At 33.6% G+C, this 22,189-nt stretch overlaps 4 protein-coding genes across 4 annotated transcripts; 3 read left to right on the top strand and 1 right to left on the bottom strand.

Annotated features, from left to right (window-relative positions):
• The first annotated feature begins 3,202 nt into the window (after positions 1 to 3,202).
• LOC145006460 (uncharacterized) lies at positions 3,203 to 6,320 on the top strand. The gene is made up of 7 exons (XM_078965544.1): positions 3,203 to 3,549; positions 3,636 to 3,712; positions 4,175 to 4,211; positions 5,488 to 5,611; positions 5,725 to 5,857; positions 5,979 to 6,062; positions 6,148 to 6,320. The coding sequence occupies exons 1-7, from the start codon at positions 3,294 to 3,296 to the stop codon at positions 6,250 to 6,252; spliced, it is 816 nt and encodes a 271-aa protein (XP_078821670.1). The 5' UTR covers positions 3,203 to 3,293; the 3' UTR covers positions 6,253 to 6,320.
• A 532-nt stretch (positions 6,321 to 6,852) lies between these two features.
• Positions 6,853 to 9,806, top strand: LOC145005494 (U3 small nucleolar RNA-associated-like protein). Its single transcript, XM_078964580.1, has 6 exons — positions 6,853 to 7,362; positions 7,562 to 8,209; positions 8,298 to 8,714; positions 8,810 to 8,982; positions 9,128 to 9,311; positions 9,471 to 9,806. Exons 1-6 carry the CDS (start codon positions 6,934 to 6,936, stop codon positions 9,549 to 9,551), a joined length of 1,932 nt encoding a protein of 643 aa, XP_078820706.1. The 5' UTR covers positions 6,853 to 6,933; the 3' UTR covers positions 9,552 to 9,806.
• A 2,579-nt stretch (positions 9,807 to 12,385) lies between these two features.
• On the top strand, positions 12,386 to 14,566 carry LOC145004269 (Glycine cleavage T-protein family). Its single transcript, XM_078963162.1, has 4 exons — positions 12,386 to 12,526; positions 12,825 to 13,393; positions 13,531 to 13,649; positions 13,912 to 14,566. The coding sequence occupies exons 2-4, from the start codon at positions 12,836 to 12,838 to the stop codon at positions 14,453 to 14,455; spliced, it is 1,221 nt and encodes a 406-aa protein (XP_078819288.1). The 5' UTR covers positions 12,386 to 12,526; positions 12,825 to 12,835; the 3' UTR covers positions 14,456 to 14,566.
• A 4,705-nt stretch (positions 14,567 to 19,271) lies between these two features.
• On the bottom strand, positions 19,272 to 20,717 carry LOC145004039 (putative F-box protein At4g22030). Its single transcript, XM_078962940.1, has one exon. It carries the CDS (start codon positions 20,603 to 20,605, stop codon positions 19,334 to 19,336), a length of 1,272 nt encoding a protein of 423 aa, XP_078819066.1. The 5' UTR covers positions 20,606 to 20,717; the 3' UTR covers positions 19,272 to 19,333.
• Between the last annotated feature and the right edge of the window lie 1,472 nt (positions 20,718 to 22,189).

Genomic DNA, 22,189 nt, shown 5'->3' with positions numbered 1-22,189 from the left:
TTATGTGTATATATTTGGTTGTTATATGTGTGAGTGTATATTCACTCTCTTCTATCTTACAGATCTGATGTATTCTCTATGAAATACGTGTTATGTGTGTATGCCTCATCTGTTATGTGGAATATGTATTGCTTAAAGCATGTTATACAGGTTTTTAAACTATGTATAAAAATGTATATTTTTATCTACTAATATGTTGGGTAGAACATGGGTAGATAATTGGTGTGTAATAAACAGATGAGAGGCCTCGGTGTTATTGGTGTTATTCTAGTCATTCAGCAGAGTATGGATGACGACCACGGACTATTCTAGACTGTCCTGTGGAACACTAGCAGGCTCATTACCTGTAGGTGTTGTGAACGACGTGTTCACCGGTGTACTCTATCCCCCACATGGTTGCCTTTAGGATACTTATTGTTGAGGAAGCCCCTCTGCAGTAATATCCGTCCCGATGAAAAATCCTAAAATAAGTTCCTTATAATAGACGTTATTTTTAGGAACGTAAGGTGAGGATAACGGGAATGGGTAATCGGGTTTATTGTTGATGGTTGAAATTAAATATAATTATTGTGGGTTTGAAAACCCTATATGCTCACCAGGCTCCCAAGCCTGACCCACTCAATTGATTTATTTTACAGGAAGTGGCGCAAGAGCTTAAGATGGGCGAACATCAAGTTGTTTTGTTTACAAGTCTGTATATGTATATATTTGTTGAACGACTTGTAATGTTATCGTTTATGCTTTATGACCTGTATCGGAACATGACATCCCGACTTTTGATTTTGTAATGAAATCATATTTCTTTATGAAATGTTTTGATAAATATCTATTTTATCATGTTTTGTCTTTGGGAACAAATTCCGCATCTCTTTTAAAATTAAAAGGATTTACTCTGAAAATTATTTTAAAAAGCATAAATGAAATCGGTCTTTTCTGGCCGAGATTTTGGGGATGTCACATATAACAATGATCATCTTCAAAACGCCGCAACTCCTCTACTCTAAACTCGCTCCCAAATAACTTTACATTCATACGAGGGCGACGAGAAGCCCAATGCTTCTAACAACATACACCAGCCCGAAACCTTCTCGGATGAAACCCATTTCTCGAAAAAGGACCAGAATTACCCTTCCTCTTAAATCTCAGGGACTCACAATTAAACATTTTAAGAACGGGGTGTTACATAGGCGCAATTCCATAACATCAATGGTACAATTCTATAAAGCCTTTCCAAGCCCACTAATGGCCCACTTATGGCCTATTTTTCTAAATTAGGCCCAACTCCTTAAATGGGCCTTCCTTTAAGCCCAAACATGTCCTTAGCCTAATAACTGATTTCTGATGGCCCAATAAGGCCCAATAGCTAAGAAGTCCAAGGATCGGCCCAAACCGAGCCCAAATGACGAAAACCCATATCCAGTGAGTACGTGGGGCGTACTCCTCTATATGCTAAGCGTACAGCTTGCATGGCTTGTACGCACAACGTACTAACCAATTAAGCCATAAACTCCAAAAGGCTTAATCCCTTAAGACCTTAAGCTCGAAATGCAGATCTAAGTCCACTAAAGTGTCTTAACCCATAAAGTCAATTACTTGGTGGCTTGCAAACCACCAACTGGACCCAAACTTGAAATATGACAACTAACTTCCATGGAAATGACTAAAATTCATGCATGGCCACAATAAGACCTTGAAGATGGAAACTTTTCTGTTCTTAGGACTCATATAGTACTAAGGGTGGAAACCCTAAGCCTAGAAACGGATTTGGACCATAAAAATCCATTCTTGGGACCAAAAAGGTCCAAGATACCTTTACCATAGATCTAAGCATACACGAGGCAAGTTGTGAGTTTTTTTTTTTTTTTTTTTTTTTTTTTTTTTTTTTTTTTTTTTTACCTAAAATGAGTACTAGATGATGATGATGATATCTCAGATCCTTGAGCTCAAGCTACTCAAGTTCTTATTCCCCAACTTCTCCTTTCTCCTTCTAAGCTTCTAGCCACTAAAATAGACTTCACAAGGTCAAAATCACACAGAGATAGAGAATGATAGGATTCTAGGGTTTCTGAGTCAATGTGGCTGGTAATGAGGCTAGGGTTTGGGACATAATGATGTATTTATATGGCTTAAATCCCTAAAAAATAGGGTTTAAAGAACTAATAGGTAGTACTTGAAGACTTTTTTGATTTGCCTTGATGACTTCAAAGATATTCATTTATTCATTTTCCTTGATGATTGCCTCATTCTCTTTGCTATATCGATCACATCTTCCTCTCCTCTTTGTCGTTTCAGAGTTTGGCCTATGTTTTTATGATTTTCTTTTTTATTTGTTGAAAATTTTGGGGCCCCTCATAACTTTTCCCTGGTTGGTCACCTAGGTTGGCTAACTACTTATACGTGTATCGTTATGGGGAGTGGTGTCGATTTGTGGTATATTTGGGGATACCTCTTTCTTGATTGTGTTCTTGAGGCTTTCCATAAGTCGTATTATTGTCGTTTCATTATAAATGTTTGTTTTGTAGGAAGTATATTGATCTCATTCCATATTGACATCCGTTTTCTCTTAGACCCGGTTCGTTGTATTGGCCGCAATATATATGTTGGCTTCCATTAATGCTTTTTGCAGCCGTGTAATTGTCGGCTACATTTGAGCTTGTGGCAGTTTCCGTCACTTGTGGTTATATATTTTACCAAATTAGCGAATTGCAAAACTGCTATATATATGTCATTAAGATATAAATAATAAAAAACAAGCAAGCACCAGACCAACATTTTAATATACTGGTATGTTTTTAAGATATTCAGTTACACACATCTATATCTTTATAGAAGGATCAAGGATACCCATGTTGTGAAAAGTCTATAATGTCCTTTGTCAGTTTATGCTCTGGCTTCTAGGGGAATGTTTTGACACTGACCCATGTATGATGTTAATTTTCATCTTCAACATGAATGCAAATTTGAAAGTGTCTGAAACCTCTGAAAATTCTGTATACAAGTAAGCTTTATTCACAACAATTGAAAACTCAATTGACTTGATTACTCTTTCAACAAAGAAAATAGTACCACAAAATGGTCGGAATCTTTCTGTAACCTAGAAACCATCCGTTCAAATCCCATATAATAAACGGATGATACACAAATGTCACTCTCTGAGCTGGGTTATCTCAAAGAAAATGGTACGTTAGAAGGCAGAGAAATGGACAAATTGCAACACTCATCACGATTTTTGAAATCTTTTTTGTTGCATAAATCAAGAGATCTTTATTTGATTTAATCATATTCTGTTAGAAATGAAGAGGGTAAAGAGTGATCAAAGATCTCAAAAAGAGTTGCCATTGCTCATTGAAGCCATGGGAGACTCTCGTGAAGGTTCATCTATGGTTGTTTGCCGGAGGATGGATGGTACTTACGTGCCAGAAAACACCTCAAAATTAAGGAAGCCAACTGTTCGGTCTTACAATCGGTCTAGGGTTCCCAGACTTAAATGGACAGATGAACTTCATCAGTTCTTTGTGAATGCAGTTCAAAAACTTGGAGGCGAAGATAGTAATGTCTTGCTCTATGTATATGTATGTGTGTATATATTGCTATCATTCATCATTCCATTAAATTGTTTTCGTTTTTTGGAATAGGAGCAACTCCAAAGATGATCTTGCAGACGATGAATGTGAAAGGATTATCTGTATCTCATATCAAGAGTCATCTTCAGGTCAATTATTGTATCTCATATACGTACATTCACACACACATGCATGTATGTGCATATGTGTATCATGAGTTCTTCATTAAGTTTAAAAAATCGGAGTATATCTCATAGTATTCAGTTTGAGCTGTTAACGTTTTGAAGAAAGGAGCATAAAAATACAATTTTGTGCATGTATACTTGCGAGTGTATCCATATATCGGTGATTTCTTGCATATTTAAACATGAAAGATGAATTTGCAATAATACATGATCTGTTTGAAAAATCAGTATGTAGTAAGTGAATTGGATAAGGTGATATATTAATCTCTCTCTCTCTCTCTCTCTCTCTCTCTCTCTCTCTCTCTCTCTCTCTCTCTCTCTCTCTCTCTCTCTCTCTCACACACACACACACACATATACTTATACATATGTATCTATGTACACACATCAAACTCAAACATATATATGGCTTATCAATGAGCACAGATGTATAGGAGCATGAAGAACGAGGTGATTCTACAAGGTATGCGTACATATCAATATTGTTTAAATGTGTGTGTGTGTTTTACCAAATCATGTTTCTTAAAGGTAGGAATTAAATTGTATATTAGGCAATATTTAAAAAAACAAATATATAAATACACAAAAATGATATTATATATTGAATTATTAAAATTTATAATGTGAAACTTATTTCTGTCCAATATTATAATATTTCTCACCTATTATTTATCAGGTTTAGCAAAATTTTCATCCATAATCCTGACAATTATTTTTAGTTCCATTAGAAATATGAATCTATTAACTTATTTTTTAAGAAAAAAAAATTTTCATTAAGGGTTAAAAAGTTGAATAATATATAAATTAATTTTTTTTCTTTGAATAATTAGTTTTGTTTCACATATTTTTCAAATACTAAAAACTTTTTTCAAGCTCAATTTCAATTTCAATAAAACCCTAATACTAGCGAGAAACCAATAGAACAAAACAATCAAAACAACTATTTCAATCGATGGTCATTATCCAAGTTCCTACCATGTTTGCTTCTAACATTGAACCAAATGATTGGAATGATTTTAACCTTACTTTTTAAACATATAAACTAACTTATTAATAAGTTATTTGGAACGTGCTTATTAAAAAATTAGTTTATAAGATATTTATAATGGATTTAATTCATTTTTGTTCATTTAACTTTTGATTTTGTATTTATTTGATCACTTAATTATTTTTAAGATTTGAAAAGTCATCAACTTTTGATTTTGTGCTTATTTAGTCATTTAACTTTTGGATTTGTGCTCATTTACTCACACAACTTTTAAAATTGTACTCATTTAGTCACTGAACTTTAAAAAAAAATTAAAAGTTTAGTGATTAAATTAACACAATTTTAAAAATTAGGTGTCTAAATGAGCACAAATCCAAAAGGTAAGTGACCAAACCAAAAATTAAGTAACTAAATGAACACAAAACCAAAAGTTTGATGACCTTTCAAAATTTAAAAAGATTTAAGTAACCAAATGAATACAAAATAAAAAGTTAAGTGAACAACAATGATATAAACCCTTTTATAATCTATGATAAGCTATTTTTATAATATTATATATCAAAACGATTAAATATAATAAGTTAGTTTATTTATGCTAACCAACAAGTATTGGAATTGCACAATATAACCTTAATAAAATAGATGATTAAAACTGTAATCATTTCACATAAACATTTAAAGTGATTATTAAGTATGACTAGGATTCACATTTATATTAATTAATTATGTTTGTTCTTTTTCAATATGATAGATGTTCCAAAAACAAAAGGACTTGAAAGTTACAACAACTATCATGGCGTATCGGTCAATATCGGGCTTGAACCTCATGAGCAATATTATAAGCACAACAGTTTCTCTACATCGGTCGTGAACACGTAATTATTTATATATTTTGCTTGTTTAATTTCAATTTAATTAGCTATTGAGTTAAGTAATTGATTATAGAGAATATAACTAAGTTGACATATCTATAACTGAAATAATGTAGGAAAATGGCTGACGAGCCTTTACTAGCGTTGAACCCCGAGAAATTGACAAGTATTGTTTTGGGCCAAATGGAACGCTCTATTTTCAGTCGTTCCCAACAACTCGTCCATGCTCCTAAGAGCAAGTTTCATCACGTATGCATATCTAACACCTCATTCCTCAAGCTTATTCCATTTAATATGAAGAAACAAATAAACCAATAATGATATTCGATGCCATTTTAACTTGAATTTGTACTTGGGTTGAAATGTTTAGGGAAGCCCCAACAGTTATCATGGAACACACGAAGGAGAAAAAGACAAAGACTTTCTAGCTAGTGGTTTCACCTCAAATGATAACGTATACACCTCCCTTTCTTTTATTATCTTTTTGTATGACCTAATGGTTCCGATTAACTCATGAAGTGTTACATTAATCAATACAGGAAAATGAAGATACGGAGAACTATGAAGATGCGATTGTTGCTTCTTTGTCTAAATCACCTAGTGTTGATACAAACTTGACTCTCGGAGGCCCATATGCCTTTTGAAAGTGTTAAAATGTTCCTGTTTTTTAAGACATTCTTATAAGAACTCACTTGTAAAATTTACATTTGGATCGAAGTTATGCATTAATGCTTTTTCGGTAGATATGATAATCTAAGCATGTAGTACATTTAATTCTCACAAAACCTATAAAAATCATAAATCATTCTATTTGGATGTCTAATCTGTATTAAGCTTCACGTTTGAGTTCAGTCATAAAACACTAGCGATATTTTATATGTCTTTAAGTTTGGACTTTGGATTTTTATAGAATTTCGTATCTCGACCATTAAAATCTTTCGTAGGGTATGATAATATATGATAAACATTTCATATTTTTTTTTCTGTGTAACTTTTACGATTTTACTTATGTTGATACAAACAATAACGTTATAAACAGAGAAAAATACAAAAATTATCATAATATCATTATAGATCACCGCCCAACATATGGAAATATAAACAAGGACCGGGTTGCTATTAAAGGTTAAAAAGAGTGGTCAAATAGATAAAACTACAATGTTTGGGGCCAAACTTTAAAAGTTGAAACATTTAGGGGCCAAGTGAGCAGTAATCAAAAAATTATAAGTAAGGTGGGAAATATATCAACACCGCCGTCGTCGTCGATAACCTAACGAGCGGAAACCCTTCGCCACCTGCTCTTCACTCTCTCCGACACAGTAATCATGGCGGACGTAGTACAATACAAGCTCGAGCGTATGGTCAATGAGCTCGACGACCTTGAGCGCCGTGGCCTGTTCTCTCGCCGTGAAATTGCCGAAATCGTCAAGCAACGCCGGAAGTTTGAGTACAGACTCAAACGTCCAAGTCCTCTGAAACAGGATTACTTAGCGTACATAGACTACGAGAAATCTCTCGAAGCTCTCCGTCTCCTCCGTAAGAAAGCGATGTTGCGTGAGCTTGAAAAGAAGAGTGAAGACGGGGAAGGCGTTGTAAAGAAGCCGAAGCTGAAGCAGTCTGTTTCTGATTTTTCTGGAATTTCAAGGATCGTTGAGATTTATCGGTTGGCCACTAATAGGTTTAAAGGAGACATTGAGCTGTGGTTTCAGTATCTGGAGTTTTGTAGGCAAAGAAGAAATGGACATATGAAGAAGGTATATGATTTTTAATGCTTGTAGCATATCAGTTCATTACGTTCTGTTTCTGCTTGTATTCGTTGCTCATAACTGTGATTATTGCTTGAAATAAGATGAAATTGTGCCTACGAACTTGATATTTCAATTCAGGTTGTTCGATTTTCAGTTTCAGTTATAATCTGATTGTTTTTCCATTTGATATCTGTGCATCTTTCAGGTTCTGGCTCAGGTGATTAGATTTCACCCAAAAGTACCTGGAGTTTGGATATATGCTGCTTCATGGGAGTTTGATCATAACCTAAATGCTGCAGCTGCTCGTGCACTTATGCAAAGTGGTTTGAGATCTTGCCCAACTTCTGAAGCTCTATGGGTGGAATATCTCAGAATGGAACTCACATACCTTAATAAGTTAAGTGCTCGTAGGTCTGCTCTTGGAGAAGATGTTGCAACATTGGTTACTGATGGCCATGAGCCTGAAGATAAACAATGGCGAGACGAAAACAAAGAGCTATTTATGCCAATTGATGGAGAAAGTAAAAATTATAAAGATTTAGATGTACAAAATGAGGAACTGAAACAGAAAATCAATGTCTTCCGTGAACAAGGTTTGAACATCCTTCAAACTGTTTACAAATGTGCAGTGGACGCACTACCATCCAGTTTCACCATGAGAACACAATTTCTTGAGATACTAGAGGCAACAAATTTGGCAAATTCAGAAACTATGAAAAAGGAGATACTTTCTGACATGAGAAATCAATTTTCGAAAGAAACAGGATACTGGGATTGGCTTGCAAAGTATGAAGCAGCAGGCCATAATAGCACACAAGATGTAAAGAAAGATCATTTACACAATGCAATTCAGGTACCCCAAATAATTGAAACAAAAATCTCTAGTGTTTTGGTAAATGTAAAAGCTTCATAACTTCAAGATTCACATTCTTTTTATGTAGGTTTATGATGAGGCTTTAAAGATTGTACCATCATCAACAATGTTCGATCTCTACATCAAATTCTTGATGGACGCAATTGTTCATCAAGGTTCCAGGGTTTCTGATATAGATCTTGTTTCACATGTTCTAATGGTCTATGAAAAGGCTCAAAGTATGGGGTGCATTACAGAAGATCTTGCATGCCAAAATGTATCTTTTCTATTAGAACTTGGAAGATTAGATGATGCTAGAAACATAGCAGAAAAACTTTGCAATGGAGAGCTTTCAAAAGCAGCCCGTTTATGGGATTTACGCCTCTCAATAGAAATGAAACATATAAACACTCCAACAAAAGATGATTTATTATCTGTGTTTAATCTCCTGCAAAACCCTCTTAGAAAAATTGCTGTTTCACAAGCTGAGAGCCTCTGGCTTATGGTATACTATTTTTTTAATCATCTTTATTTTGTTTCTAGTTACTCATAAATATAAAGTTTGAATATTTTTTTATGTTATTGTTTTTTATTGTGAAGGGGTTGAAATATTTTGCAAATCAGAAGCAATATTTTGATAAGCTGGTGGATATTTCTGTAAGTTGTTTGACCAGAGATGGTGGAAGTGATGATGGTTTCTCCCTCTCTTCCACAATTGTAAACTTTATTCTACAAAAAAATGGAATTCAGAGTGCAAGAGACATGTACAAAAGGTATGTCACTAAAGATTCATATAGACTAATAAATATCGATTTTTGTTGAATACCCTTTTTATCCTTTTTGTTATTACCCTCGATTAAGAGCAAAAATGAAAAATTTTTATAATGTGATTTTTTGTGAACATTTTGTAATATGCAGGTTTCTTGCATTGCCTCACCCTGGTCTTGTTTTTTATAAAAATTGCATTGAAATGGAAATGAACATTGCATCTACTGCTGCAAAGGCTAATCTTGTAGAAACCCGAAAATTATATGAAGCTGCACTTTCAACATATGATCAAGATGCGAGATTGTGGCAAGATTATCACTCTATGGAGTCAAAGGTAGAAAAAAATTCAAAAGAAAAAATATTTTCTAAACTTAAGGATATGAAAGAGATAATGTTAAAATGAGGGAAAAGTTTATTTTATTTTTTGTAGTAAGTACAAAAGGACACTGATATATAGCTTACCAGATTAAGTCATGTCTTGGTTTATGTGCAGATGGGGACATCCGAAAGTGCTGCTGCAGTACATTGGCGTGCAAGAAGGATACTTAAAGGCAATGCTACATTATTAAGTTGAAGAAATTATGGATGAGAGGTTTAGATTTGTTAACCACTCGCAATTTTGACTTGTGTTAAAAGGGTTGTAGTCTTGAGAATTGTAACAATTGTTTTATTGAACACAGTCTACATGATAATCAAATTATGTTTTGTTTTGATTATATATTTCAACTTTTCATCATCTTTATCCATTTATGGGTATTGTAGGTGTAGCAGTGTATACATAAGCTAATGACATGTTTTTGGTCTTGCTTAAGATTTTGAATGTTCCTTACGTGAATTTAGTATTTGTTTTATGTTCTTGTGCCTAAGACAAGCACTTGTATAGTTCTTGATTGTTAAACGGTGTTGCATAAGTATATTGTTATGTAATAGTTAGGTTACGATGGTAACCTGACCTACTTTGATTATGCTCGTATGACACTCGATAAAACAACAAAGTATCTTTGATGTAATTTCAACGATAGCACGATGATGAAGGAATAGATGTAACTACAAGGGAGTAAGATTTATCAATAAGGGAGTTTCAAGTATTTAAGGTCTCTAATCCATAAGGGAGGTGCATGGAGGTAAATGTGTCACATTGTTTCAAAGCAAGTTGGTTAAAGTGGAGGACGACAATATGAGTATTGTATGACAAGAAGGTTCTGCTGAAACCAAAAGCATTTTTTTTTACAATGTAATTCTATGATATATGGATCTGAATGTTGGTTGAAAACGGATTATGAGAAGATGGAAGTATTAGGAATGAAGAGTTGCGGTAGGATTTTGTTGAATAATATATTGAATACGAATATTAGAAAATTGTTTGGAGTGTCACGGGTAATTGAAAGATTAAGGGGAGGAGATTGAGCTGGTATAGATATGCCTAAATGAGGCTATCGACAAGAAGTTAGAAGGTGGAGGTGATGTTGGTTGATTTGATGGTTCTTGGATGAAAGGAACACCTAGATGAAAGTAGGATGATAATATGAATCTAAGATGTAACGGCTAAATATAATGATAGTATAGTAACCTAGGTCCATGTATTTTCTCCTCCTCGCATTGACTTGCTATCCTCTTGTATGCCCCGGTTAAAACCACACTATACACATGCTAGGTCATCTAGAGCTCGCAAAAATCGACCAAATCCATCAACCTAACCCGAACTAACCCAAAATTAGTAGGTTCGGTTGAAATTTTCAAGCCATTTAGGATAAATAGCTAACCCACCTAACCCATTTAATTAAATAGGTTGGGCTGGGTAAATGTTGTCAACCCGTTTTCAACCCACCAATCCATTTAACTTTAATATATATTTAATTTAATAATTATTTAAATATAACAATGTATTAATCTAAGTATAATTTTATAAATTACAATGTTTAATTATTATTTATGTTTTAAAAAATGCAATTATAATTCCTATCTTTTTTCTTATGCTGACAACACTCGTCACTTTTCAAAATCATTTCGAAATTACATATATTTAATGTTATTTGACCAATTTTTTGTATTTGTGAATTGAGATTGTGTTTCTATTATACTTTGAAAGTTTATTTAAGTTTTGAACTAATTTAAGTGGTGTAATAGCTAGTTAATTTATTTATTTTTTTATTTTAAATGTGTTAACATAGGTTTAACCTATTTATTTAATAGGTTGGGTTGGAAATTACATAAACGGGTCAACCCGATGACAATTCATTTATTTGAAAGGTTGGGTTGAGTTGGAAATATCTATCCATTTAAATAAAAAAGATTGGATTGAGTTGAAATCTTCACCCCAATTAATAAATAAGTTGAATTCGAACCTAACCCGACCCACTGCCAACTCTAAGATCATCTATTTGAAACACTCACCCCATCAAGGGGGTATTACTGTTGACATCTAGCCCCTACCTTATTCCAATGGATTCCATGGTATATCGTATAATACTTGGTTATGACCAAGACAAGACATGAGGGATATAATCCAATATATCGAACAACCTTTTTAACCAAAGTCGGGAAGGAAAAGGTAGAGTCACTGGGGAGGAAGAATATTAGGAACAAACAATATTAATTTACTTGTTTTGAAGCTTACTTGATGTCCATGAACAATTTGTACAATACTTGTTTTGAAGCTTACTTGATGTCCATGAACAGTTTGTACAATGAGGTGTTCTGAAACATACTTGATGTACTTGAATGGTTAGGGTGAACATTAAGCACTTATAACATTTTTTATTTAGTTTTGTTTTTTAAACTTCAGTTTATATATAAACTAAAATGATTTGACTGTCATCCGATTTTCATTAATGACTTGTTCCATGACATATATAAGACCAAGTAAAAAACAGACTGTTTGATAGTTGTTGAATAAATTATATATACCTTAAGTTTGACCAATTAAAAGACATACTAGAGGACTCAGATCAAGTCAGAGGCTTTTAAATATCATACCAAACATTTTGATTTTGATTGGGTTAGATCCATCCTATTATCAGATCCACTAAAAAAACATAGTATTAAACAGCCGTTAAAACCGATATAATTACGATAAATACAAAGGGAATTGACATTTACAAATACAATCGGGTCAATTTGTACAAAAACTACACGATATATAGAGATCAAACTTATAATTTCCTTTAAAATCAATATGATACGGAACTCAAACAAACAAAATCACAAGTGTCATATTTTGGATAAAATATTAATAAAAATGGTATTTTCAAAAATATATTATGAATGTATGACATCCCTTTAACCCTTATCGATGACAAGTGCTTTCCACTTCCCAACACCACTCACCAACGATGGGGTTCGATTTGTCACCAGAAGCCCTCCTCCACCCACTCCTTTTTACCCACCAACCATTTCCAAATTTTATACTCTCAAAACATATTATTCCAATTAAATATTTACATACAAGATTCAAAAATTACAAAGTAATTGCAAAACACTAACAAAAACCCCATCTAGATTTGCTTTTTTTCAACAAAGAAAAACGGTGCAGCTCTCCTGAGTCCACTCGTAAGTTCAATTTCAATCCATTTCTTTCTTCTTTTGTGTTTCATGTTAATTCTTTGTGGGTTGTATCAAAGATCTGCTTCTTTGATTGAATCTATTTACAAATTTGTTAATGAGATTATAAAAATTGGATCTTTCTTGATTGGGAATTGGATGGATGGATGGGTTTTCTGGTCACATTTCTTTCAAGCTTTTTATCAAACAGTTGAGCTGCAACTTTCTTAGATCAAAATGTGATCTTGAATTCATGAGACTTGGTTTTCTTTACCTATACTGATAACATGTTTCTTTGTTTCGGAAGCATAAACGACAATGAGGGGAGGACTATGGCAACTCGGGCAATCAATCACTCGTCGGCTTGCTCAATCCGACAAAAAGACCATCGCTCGTAGGTGCTACGCTTCAGAGGCCGACCTCAAGAAAACAGTCCTCTACGATTTCCACGTCGCCAATGGCGGAAAGATGGTTCCTTTTGCTGGATGGAGCATGCCGATCCAGTACAAAGATTCAATCATGGAATCGACCCTAAATTGCAGGGAAAACGGTAGTCTTTTTGATGTATCCCATATGTGTGGGTTAAGTCTCAAAGGCAAAGATGCAATCGCGTTTCTTGAAAAGCTCGTGGTTGCTGATGTTGCTGGACTTGCTCCTGGAACTGGATCGCTGACTGTCTTCACAAACGAAAAGGGTGGAGCCATTGATGATTCAGTGATCACGAAAGTGACAGATGATCATATTTACTTGGTTGTTAATGCTGGATGTAGAGATAAGGATTTGGCCCACATTGAAGAACATATGAAGGCTTTTAAAGCCAAAGGTGGGGATGTTGGCTGGCAGATTTATGATGAGAGATCTCTTTTAGCTCTCCAGGTATGATCAAAATCCAAAAATATAATCTTTCTTGATCAAATTGGTAAATCTATTTAACTTATTGTATATAAAATATAACTCAAATTGCTACATTTTTGGGGGTGTTTTCGTTTTTCCATTTTGTTGTTGTGTTGCAGGGTCCTCTCGCAGGTTCTACTCTTCAGTTCTTGACTAAAGAGGACTTGAGCAAAATGTACTTTGGGGAGTTTCGCATAATTGACATCAATGGTTCCAAATGCTTTCTAACTAGAACCGGGTATGCTTTGTAATATTTCTTTATTAAGTGGTTCTTTCTGCATTAAGTCAAAAAGAAACACCCATATATAGCTTATCAGATCAAGTCCAATCCCCGTTAAGTCAATTAAGTAAAACAAGAAAGCGTTTAATGCAAGAAATATCAATGTGCTTTCATCGATTTGTTTATTATATCATCCTACTCTCATTTCTCTCGATTTGTTTATTAAAAAAAACGAAAGTAGAATGATATAGTAATGATTAATACACAAATGAGTTTACAGATACACGGGTGAAGATGGATTTGAAATATCGGTTCCCTCAGAGAACGCGCTCGATCTTGCAAAAGCAATTCTTGAAAAATCGGAAGGAAAAGTACGGTTGACCGGTCTTGGGGCCCGCGATAGTCTTCGCCTTGAAGCGGGGCTTTGCCTTTATGGCAATGACATGGAGCAACACATAACACCCGTGGAAGCCGGGCTCACTTGGGCCATTGGGAAAAGAAGACGGGCCGAAGGTGGGTTTCTTGGTGCTGATGTCATCCTCAAGCAAATTGCAGATGGCCCATCGATTAGGCGGGTTGGGCTTTTTTCTGCGGGCCCACCGGCCCGGAGTCATAGTGAGATTCAGAATGAGAACGGGGAGAGTATCGGTGAGGTGACAAGCGGAGGATTTAGTCCGTGTTTGAAGAAGAATATTGCTATGGGGTATGTCAAGTCGGGGTTGCATAAACCGGGGACTAAAATTAAGATTGCGATCCGAGGGAAGACGTACGAAGGGTCAATTACGAAAATGCCCTTTGTGGCAACGAAATATTACAAGCCGTAGTAATTTTTTTTGTTTGAAAGTGGAAGTGTTTTAATGGCTACTTGGTTTATGTTTAACTTGTTTCTTGTTGTCAATACTTTTCTGGGCATCGAATGGATGACTATTTGTGTATTTTTTTTTTTTTTCCCTTTTGCATTACATTTCCTCAATTTGCCCATTAGACAAGTTTTCTAAGGCTGTTTTACATTATGGAGGGCATTCATGTCTTTTACATATATGAACAACGATGGTGAGTTGGGCTCTATCCCACCTTGTTCTACATTTTTTTCTGGTCCCATTGACATTAGTCTCTATCCCACTTTGTCCCATTGACGTTTTAAGTGTTGAAGACTACAAAAATAGGGATCAAGAGCTATAAATTTGTCCCCAGATTAACCTTATTTGGATCATTATCAATAAAAGTAGGGTTACATGCAAGAAATAGCATTGTAGTTTCTAAGCTTTGTTATAGTAATGTGACTTTTCTGAAGAAGAACCACAATTAGTGGCATGTGTGAATCAGATGACATTGAAGGCAAATAGCATCCCCTCTTTCAAATTTCTAAATTCGGTAAATCATTTAAAAGATATTAACTTGAATCTCTTTAAAGTACAGAAAAAATCTATAATCTTGGAGGTCAAGTTCTCATAAACTAGCCCTCAGTGACATTCAAATGTATGTCCTCTTTCAATTGTATGTTTAGGTTCCATTTTTGATGGGGACCACATGCTTATAAGTCAGAGTAAATTACTAGAATACTCAAGTGATAAAAGACATATTTAGTTCTTATTTTCAAAAATTAACACGATTTGTTTAAAACTTACATGTTTTGTCCCTAACAGATATGAACGATGATATTGCCATTTTTCTATCTTTTTATCATTTATTTTGTATTTTGTATTTATTTGTTATTTATTAATTATTTATTGATTTGTTTATTGTATTAAAAATTATTTATTGCCTTAAAAAAATTGGGCCATAACCCCAAGCACAAAGACATTCATAACCCAGAGGCAAATAATTAACATTTCAATAGTGGTGACATCAAACAAATAATAATGAATATGGATCATAGCATTTTTTCAATAGTTATTTTCCTTTTATCTCATAACCAACCCTTGTATATTTGTAGAAATGTTCAAGAAAAAAAAAAGATGCTGAGCAGGTGTCCACGTGAAGCTTATTGGGGAAGGAAAGGAAAGATACATATGTATGATAAGAACGATGTAGCTTGCGACTTCTTATATCACAAACTTAACATTATTTTGTATTATGACATTATATTTTTGTGTAATGAACTGTTTTTTATTTGTATACATGATATTATTTTATATAATGAAATTATTAAATGTGTTTTAGTTTGAATATTATATATTTTGAAGAATATATATTTTTATAATAATGTAATCTTTGTCGTAAAACGCTTCTCAAAATAAAAATAAAAATTCAAAAATTAGATCAAACAAATGCTTCCCGTCTTTCATTTATGAGTTATGACGACGGGCTTTTAATGGCAAACATTTGTTTGTGATCTATACCCTTTTATTACAGACAATAATGTAGTATGTAATTAAATGTTTCTTTTTTCTAATAATATTATAATCTATTTTTTTGTTACCAAAAAGTAGGATGATATTTAATTTCTCATAGAAAAAATAAGAGTAAAATTATGAGCTACACACAAAACTAACATCCATGATCCTTGCTAACCGCAACTTAAAATTTTGCATTACCATTTGAAGATAAAAAAATAGAATTTATATAAATTACGTTCTAAAACAACATGTGCCACATGCCATGCATTTATTCATAGTGTCTGTGTTCTTCACTGACAATCAAAGACGACTGGATCCTCCCTTAAATTTGAAGCCATTAACACTCGTTTTGAATCTCTCTCTCTCTCTCTCTCTCTCTCTTGTGTTCTTCACTGACGATCAAATATGACTGCCTCCTCCCTCATCCGTCGACGATCGCCTCTCTCTTCCCTTCACCGATCACCTCTACATCTTTCAACTGCCATACTCCTTGATCTCCAGATCTGCGACGTATCGACGAACCAATGGAAAAAACTCCACTAAAGTGTAACACCTCGTTTTCGCATTTCCAGTAGAATTCATTATAAACGGTCTTTTATAAAATTGAAAGTAGAGATAGATTACTTTTTAGCCAAAGTAATCATACACACTTAAGGGCTTGTATGCTGTGTGTACAAGCTTGTATGGCCAACGTACTCCTCAAATTTGCCAACTTTGCTTTTTAGATCTTAATTGGTTAAGACATTAGCCCCAAGACTCATATCTGATCTCCTTCAAGTGGTTTATCACGTAAAGTTGCCAACTTTACGTGCATGAAAGGCTTAATGAGGTCCTAAAGCTCAAAAGAGCTTAATAAATGACTTAATACTTGCATGGAGGTCACAAACACCATACACTTTTTACTTTTAAGATTAAGGAGTCTACTAAACATCCAGATCTACAAGATGGCATCTCAAATGGTCTTAACTCTTCAAGATCAACCAAAAAGGACCAAAACAAGCTTAAGAAGAGATCTAAGCAATAGATAAGCCATATATGAACTTTATATATCCAGAAGCTCCCTAAGATGATGTGGATGTTGTATCTAGAAGCTGAACCACGTCCAAGACTTGCATGACAAGTTCTTCTTGCAAACACACCAAAAATGGCTCCTTTTTATTACTTCAAGCTCAAAATCACCTCTAATGGATATTTAGGGTTTTTAGGGCTGTTTAAAGGTAAGTAGACTAATAAAGGTCAGGGTCCAAAGGCCATAAATAGGTTTAAATAGGGGACAAGTCCGAAGATTACGGTTTTAGACAAAGGCCATGTACGCCCCACGTACATCCTTGTATGCCTCGCGTACGAGGCTCAACTGCCCGATCATGCGCGCCTCAGTACGCTAAGCGTACATACACATACACCCAGTTTACGAGGGGGGTCTTCTTGCCAACTTAATTTTCAAAAAAACTTAAAAAGGGAATTATCAGAATTCGGATGTTACAGTTTGGTAAAAAAAGTTATAATTGTGATTTTTAATATGATTGTGCTTGGCGTTAATAATAATAAAAGAAAAAAACTAGCCCCGTTGATACGATCAATATCATAATTTTACTACTTGTTTATGTAGAGATTAATCAACTAGATATGGCTAAGACGAACACATACCGCCTAAGGAATAATCGGAAATTATTACGAGCTTAATCAATATAGAAAAAAAAAATCTTAATATGAGAAGTCGATAATTACAATAGTTTATAAAAAATTATTTTTATTATACAGAAATTTAATTGAAATGTTATAATATAAATTAGAAAATGTATAAAGTTATCATTAAAAACTGAAATTATATAATTTTAAATATTAATATAATATTAATTATTTAAAAAAAATGAAAACAGTTTTAAAATGTTGATACATTTAGCTTAAAAAGCGTTGGCCCTATATAACCCTTAGACTTTTTTCAATTCACAGTAAATTACAGTTTTATTAATATTTTATTTGACTTTTGATTAGTGGTTTTGACTAAGTTATGAGTGGTTTTAAGTAGGTGTATTTAAAATCCCAAAAAAATAAGTTGTAGATTAATTTAAATACATTAAAATAACACATAATCATAAGTTTTAATCTTTTACATAATCTATATACGTTAAAAAGAAAAAAAAAATATAATAACAAAACAAAATATAGTTTTAGATAAATACAAACATATCAAAAAACGTTATAACATTTACCATATCTTTTTATTTAGAGAAAAATAAATAGATTTCAAGAATATCACCACAATTTATGATGCAAATAGTTATTTTCCATGTGTTTTTATTCGATTTAACTGGTTCAACCGATTTATTTTGACATGTTCAACTGGGTTTTCTTGAAAACCGGCCGGTTCAATCCGGTTCAAAAATCGACATAAAACCGTTGATAGTTGATCCGTTCTCTCCCCCGGTTCCCGATCCAACCGGTTTAACCAATCGGTTTAAACCGGTTTTTAAAACATTGCTTATAGGTTATAGTATAATGTAATGCATGCTACAACTAATTTAATTACAAACTAGCTTATTTTTTTAATTTTCAAGGAGAAATTTCATACTATTTTTTGTGCTTACCATCTTTCTATATATTTTAGATGGTGACAAGTATCATTTAATTTAATTTAAATTTGATTGAGATTTTAAATTTGTATATTTGTTATCATTTTAAATGGATAGGAATAAAATATGAACAAAAGATAGGAAGATATTTAATTTCTTTTTTTTCTATCATTTTTCTAATTAAACACACTTTAATAAAAAAATTAACGTGGAAAATAGGACCCTATACTCTATTTTAATCGGAGATGTTTGACTGGCCAAGTGATTACGCTTGATTTGTACTAGCAATAATACAATTAAAATATTCAAATTAAACAGAAATAAAATGTTATTAAAAAAGATAAAACCATACAAGTGTGTGTTGTAGTTCGCAAATTACTTAATATATATTTACGACTAACGAAAATTAAGTAGGTGATATGAGTATATAATATATATTAGATTGCAAATTACTTATTTAATTACATGGTCATGATATATACATTTTAATATATATAAAATGAATAAATTAATACAGTTAAAATATTCAAATTAAACAGAAGTAAAATGTTATTAAAAAAGATAAAACCATACAAGTGTGTGTTGTAGTTGGCAAATTACTTAATATATATTTACGACCAACGAAAATTAAGTAGGTGATATGAGTATATAATATATATTAGATCGCAAATTACTTATTTAATTACATGGTCATGATATATACATTTTATATATATAAAATGAATAAATTAATCAAGAGATGATATATTCTAAACTTGTATTTTCTGAACTAACAAAATAATTAAGTAATTTAGAAAAGCTTGCTTCCAAACTCTTCAATGTCTTTCCCTTTCTTTGAAGATGAAGCTGCAACATCTCTAAGCTCAGATAAACTTCTTCCAAGCTGAAGTGCCACCTTTATCTCAAACGCTTCACCATTGTCTCTTCTTTCCTCATCTCTTTCCTTCAAGTTCGAATCTATGGATTCCTCCATCATTTTGAAGAACCCTGCATTGCTTCGATACATTTCAAACACCATGCCCACTTGCCCACCATGTTCTACGGTGTTCACAACACTTGCCATTGCACCTCCCATGATTCCGAGCACCACAGCCCAAGAATTATGAGGAGAGGATGCAAGAAAGGTCGAACCAATGGCTCCTAAGCCTGTTAGTAGTGGACCAGCTATGGCTAAAGCTTTGTTGAGTTTCAAGGCCTTATCGCCTAACCTCAAGTAATCATCTTTATCTTTTACTTCCAAAACTTTAATGATCTCTCTCATCTCCTCTTCTAACTCCACACTCCAACCATTTTTATCGTTTTTCCCTTTAGCACAAGACCTCCTCTTTTCTGGCCACCAAACCGCTGGTTCAGTTTTAGCTGGAAACTTTTCAAGCATGGCGCCAAGTAAAGGAAGAGGGTATGCTCTATCTATAGCCAAAACCTTCTTCATCGCTTCATTCACATCACGGAGTTTAGGATTACCTATGGCGATTTTTGTCTGGATTTCGCTTTCAAGTTGCTTCAACAATCTTGCAGCATTTCTTTGTTCTTCAGCTAGTTGGGAAGGTTGGATCTTGTTCATGATAATCAACAACCCTGTTGCAGCTAAATACATGAACGTAGATGAGAGCTTAAGCACTTCTAATGGTGCACCAGGTGTAGTAGTCATGGCAGCAGCAATACCAGCCATGGTTGCCGCCGAAAGAGTAATGGTGTTGATCGAAGTTAACAACAGGCTGTTCCAGTTGTTCCTTTGCTCTCCAATATTCTTATGCATCTCCACCCGATCAGAAACAGCCTCCATTATCAGGTAAAGCTTCTCCATAACTTGAGGATCACCAGAAACATTTCTAGGGCTTGATGTCGGGTTCTTGGATATGATTCTTGAAAATATATCCGTTTCTTCAACCAGACTTATGTTTGATGGGATCTTTGGAGGGCGGATGCTTATATTATTGGTTTTAATCTTTGGAAAATTGATAGCAGCTTTTGTGATATATTTATGGGAAGCCGAAGGGAAGGGAGAAGTAGATGATGCTTTTGAACGCATGAAAGTTGGAGCTTGATTAATGGCTGCCATATATGCTTATTCTTTGATCCTATAAGGTGGTGTATACTGAATTCGAGCACCAAACACAACCAGAAGTATGTTATGACCTCTGCGAGTTGTTGGTTGTTGGAGGTTTTTTATTTGTGGCTTGGGTATGAATTGGTTAGATAGATTCGTGCTTATATATAGGGGGGATATTACATAGGAAATGGTCAAGATATTCAAACTTTGAATGAAGGGTGTGTTGACATCAGGTTATTTGGCTGGACTGTTTCGTAACTTGCCCCATTTTGACTGGACCAAAATTTAAAATTAATTGAAAATTATGTAGAGTTGAGCCAGTTCAGTTGAAAAAACATGCCATAAAGGTATATTTTGAAATCGTAGACTTTAACCGATTTTCAACTTATACCAAGTAGTAATCAATTGCAATGTTTTAAAAACTAACGTGGTTTTCTAGTTGAACCGATATGATGATCGGTTTTTGGTTCAACCGGTTTTTATAATTCTAATTTTTTTTTTCTATCTTTTTACATACATAGACATTCATACATTTAAACATTAAAAATACATATAAATATAAGTCTTAGATCAATCAAAATATATTAAAACCACATAACCTTAAATTTTACATCAATTCACTTACATCAAATAGAAAATAAAGTATAATACGGAAACAAATTATAATTTTAGATGAATACAAATGTATTTAAAAAATCTCTAACATTTATCAAGTGTTTTTATTTAAAGAAATCTAAATAAATATGAAAAAAACAACAAAGTTTATTATGAAAAATGATCTATTTCCATGTGTTTTTACTTAATTTAACGGGTTCAACCGGTTTAATTTAACTTGTTCAACTGATTTTTTTTTTTTTGTAAAAACCGATCAGTTTATTCTGGTTCAAAAATAAACATAAAACCAGTGCTAATTGAACGTTCACTTCTTCAATTTCCAATCCAACTGATTCGACCGACCGATTCAAACCGGTTTTTAAAACACTGGTATTCAGTACTACCCGCGGGGACATAGCCAATATTGAACTAGGATTCCTGCTTTAGTGAGTAACAGATAGGGACTCGAACAATGCGGCGAAGATGCTGCATAGTCAAGATAGGGAATTGAAACGTCCGAAAAATATGATCAAAAAATTTAATTTTTAATTTAATAAAACCAGTATTTCCAGAATATCATCGATACATGCGAAACAAAAATAATGTATCAAACATCATAACAATTAGAGTAAAACACCAAAAGGCAGAACGAGGTGGTGTGTACCAGAATATCATCGATACATGCCAATCAAAAATAATGTATCAAACATCATAACAATCAGAGTAAAACACTAAAAGGCAAAACGAGGTGGTGTGTACTCTACAATCATCCCGAACTCTTTCCTTTGGAACTGGAAGTACTTGAAACATAAATTGAAAACCGTAAGCATGAAGCTTAATGAGTTCCCCAAGATACCACATACCATACATACATATCACATAACGGGCCCCGCCCTAACTAGCATAACAGGCCATGCCCACATTCAATTCATATAAGCATAATAGGTAATAGCATACAAAGTAACCAACAGGCCCCGCCCAGTAAGCATATGAGTACAT

Source organism: Lactuca saligna, chromosome 7 (assembly GCF_052625555.1).
Source record: "Lactuca saligna cultivar CGN05327 chromosome 7, ASM5262555v1, whole genome shotgun sequence".
Taxonomy (NCBI): Eukaryota; Viridiplantae; Streptophyta; class Magnoliopsida; order Asterales; family Asteraceae; genus Lactuca; species Lactuca saligna.
This window is presented reverse-complemented; position numbering and strand designations above follow the sequence as displayed.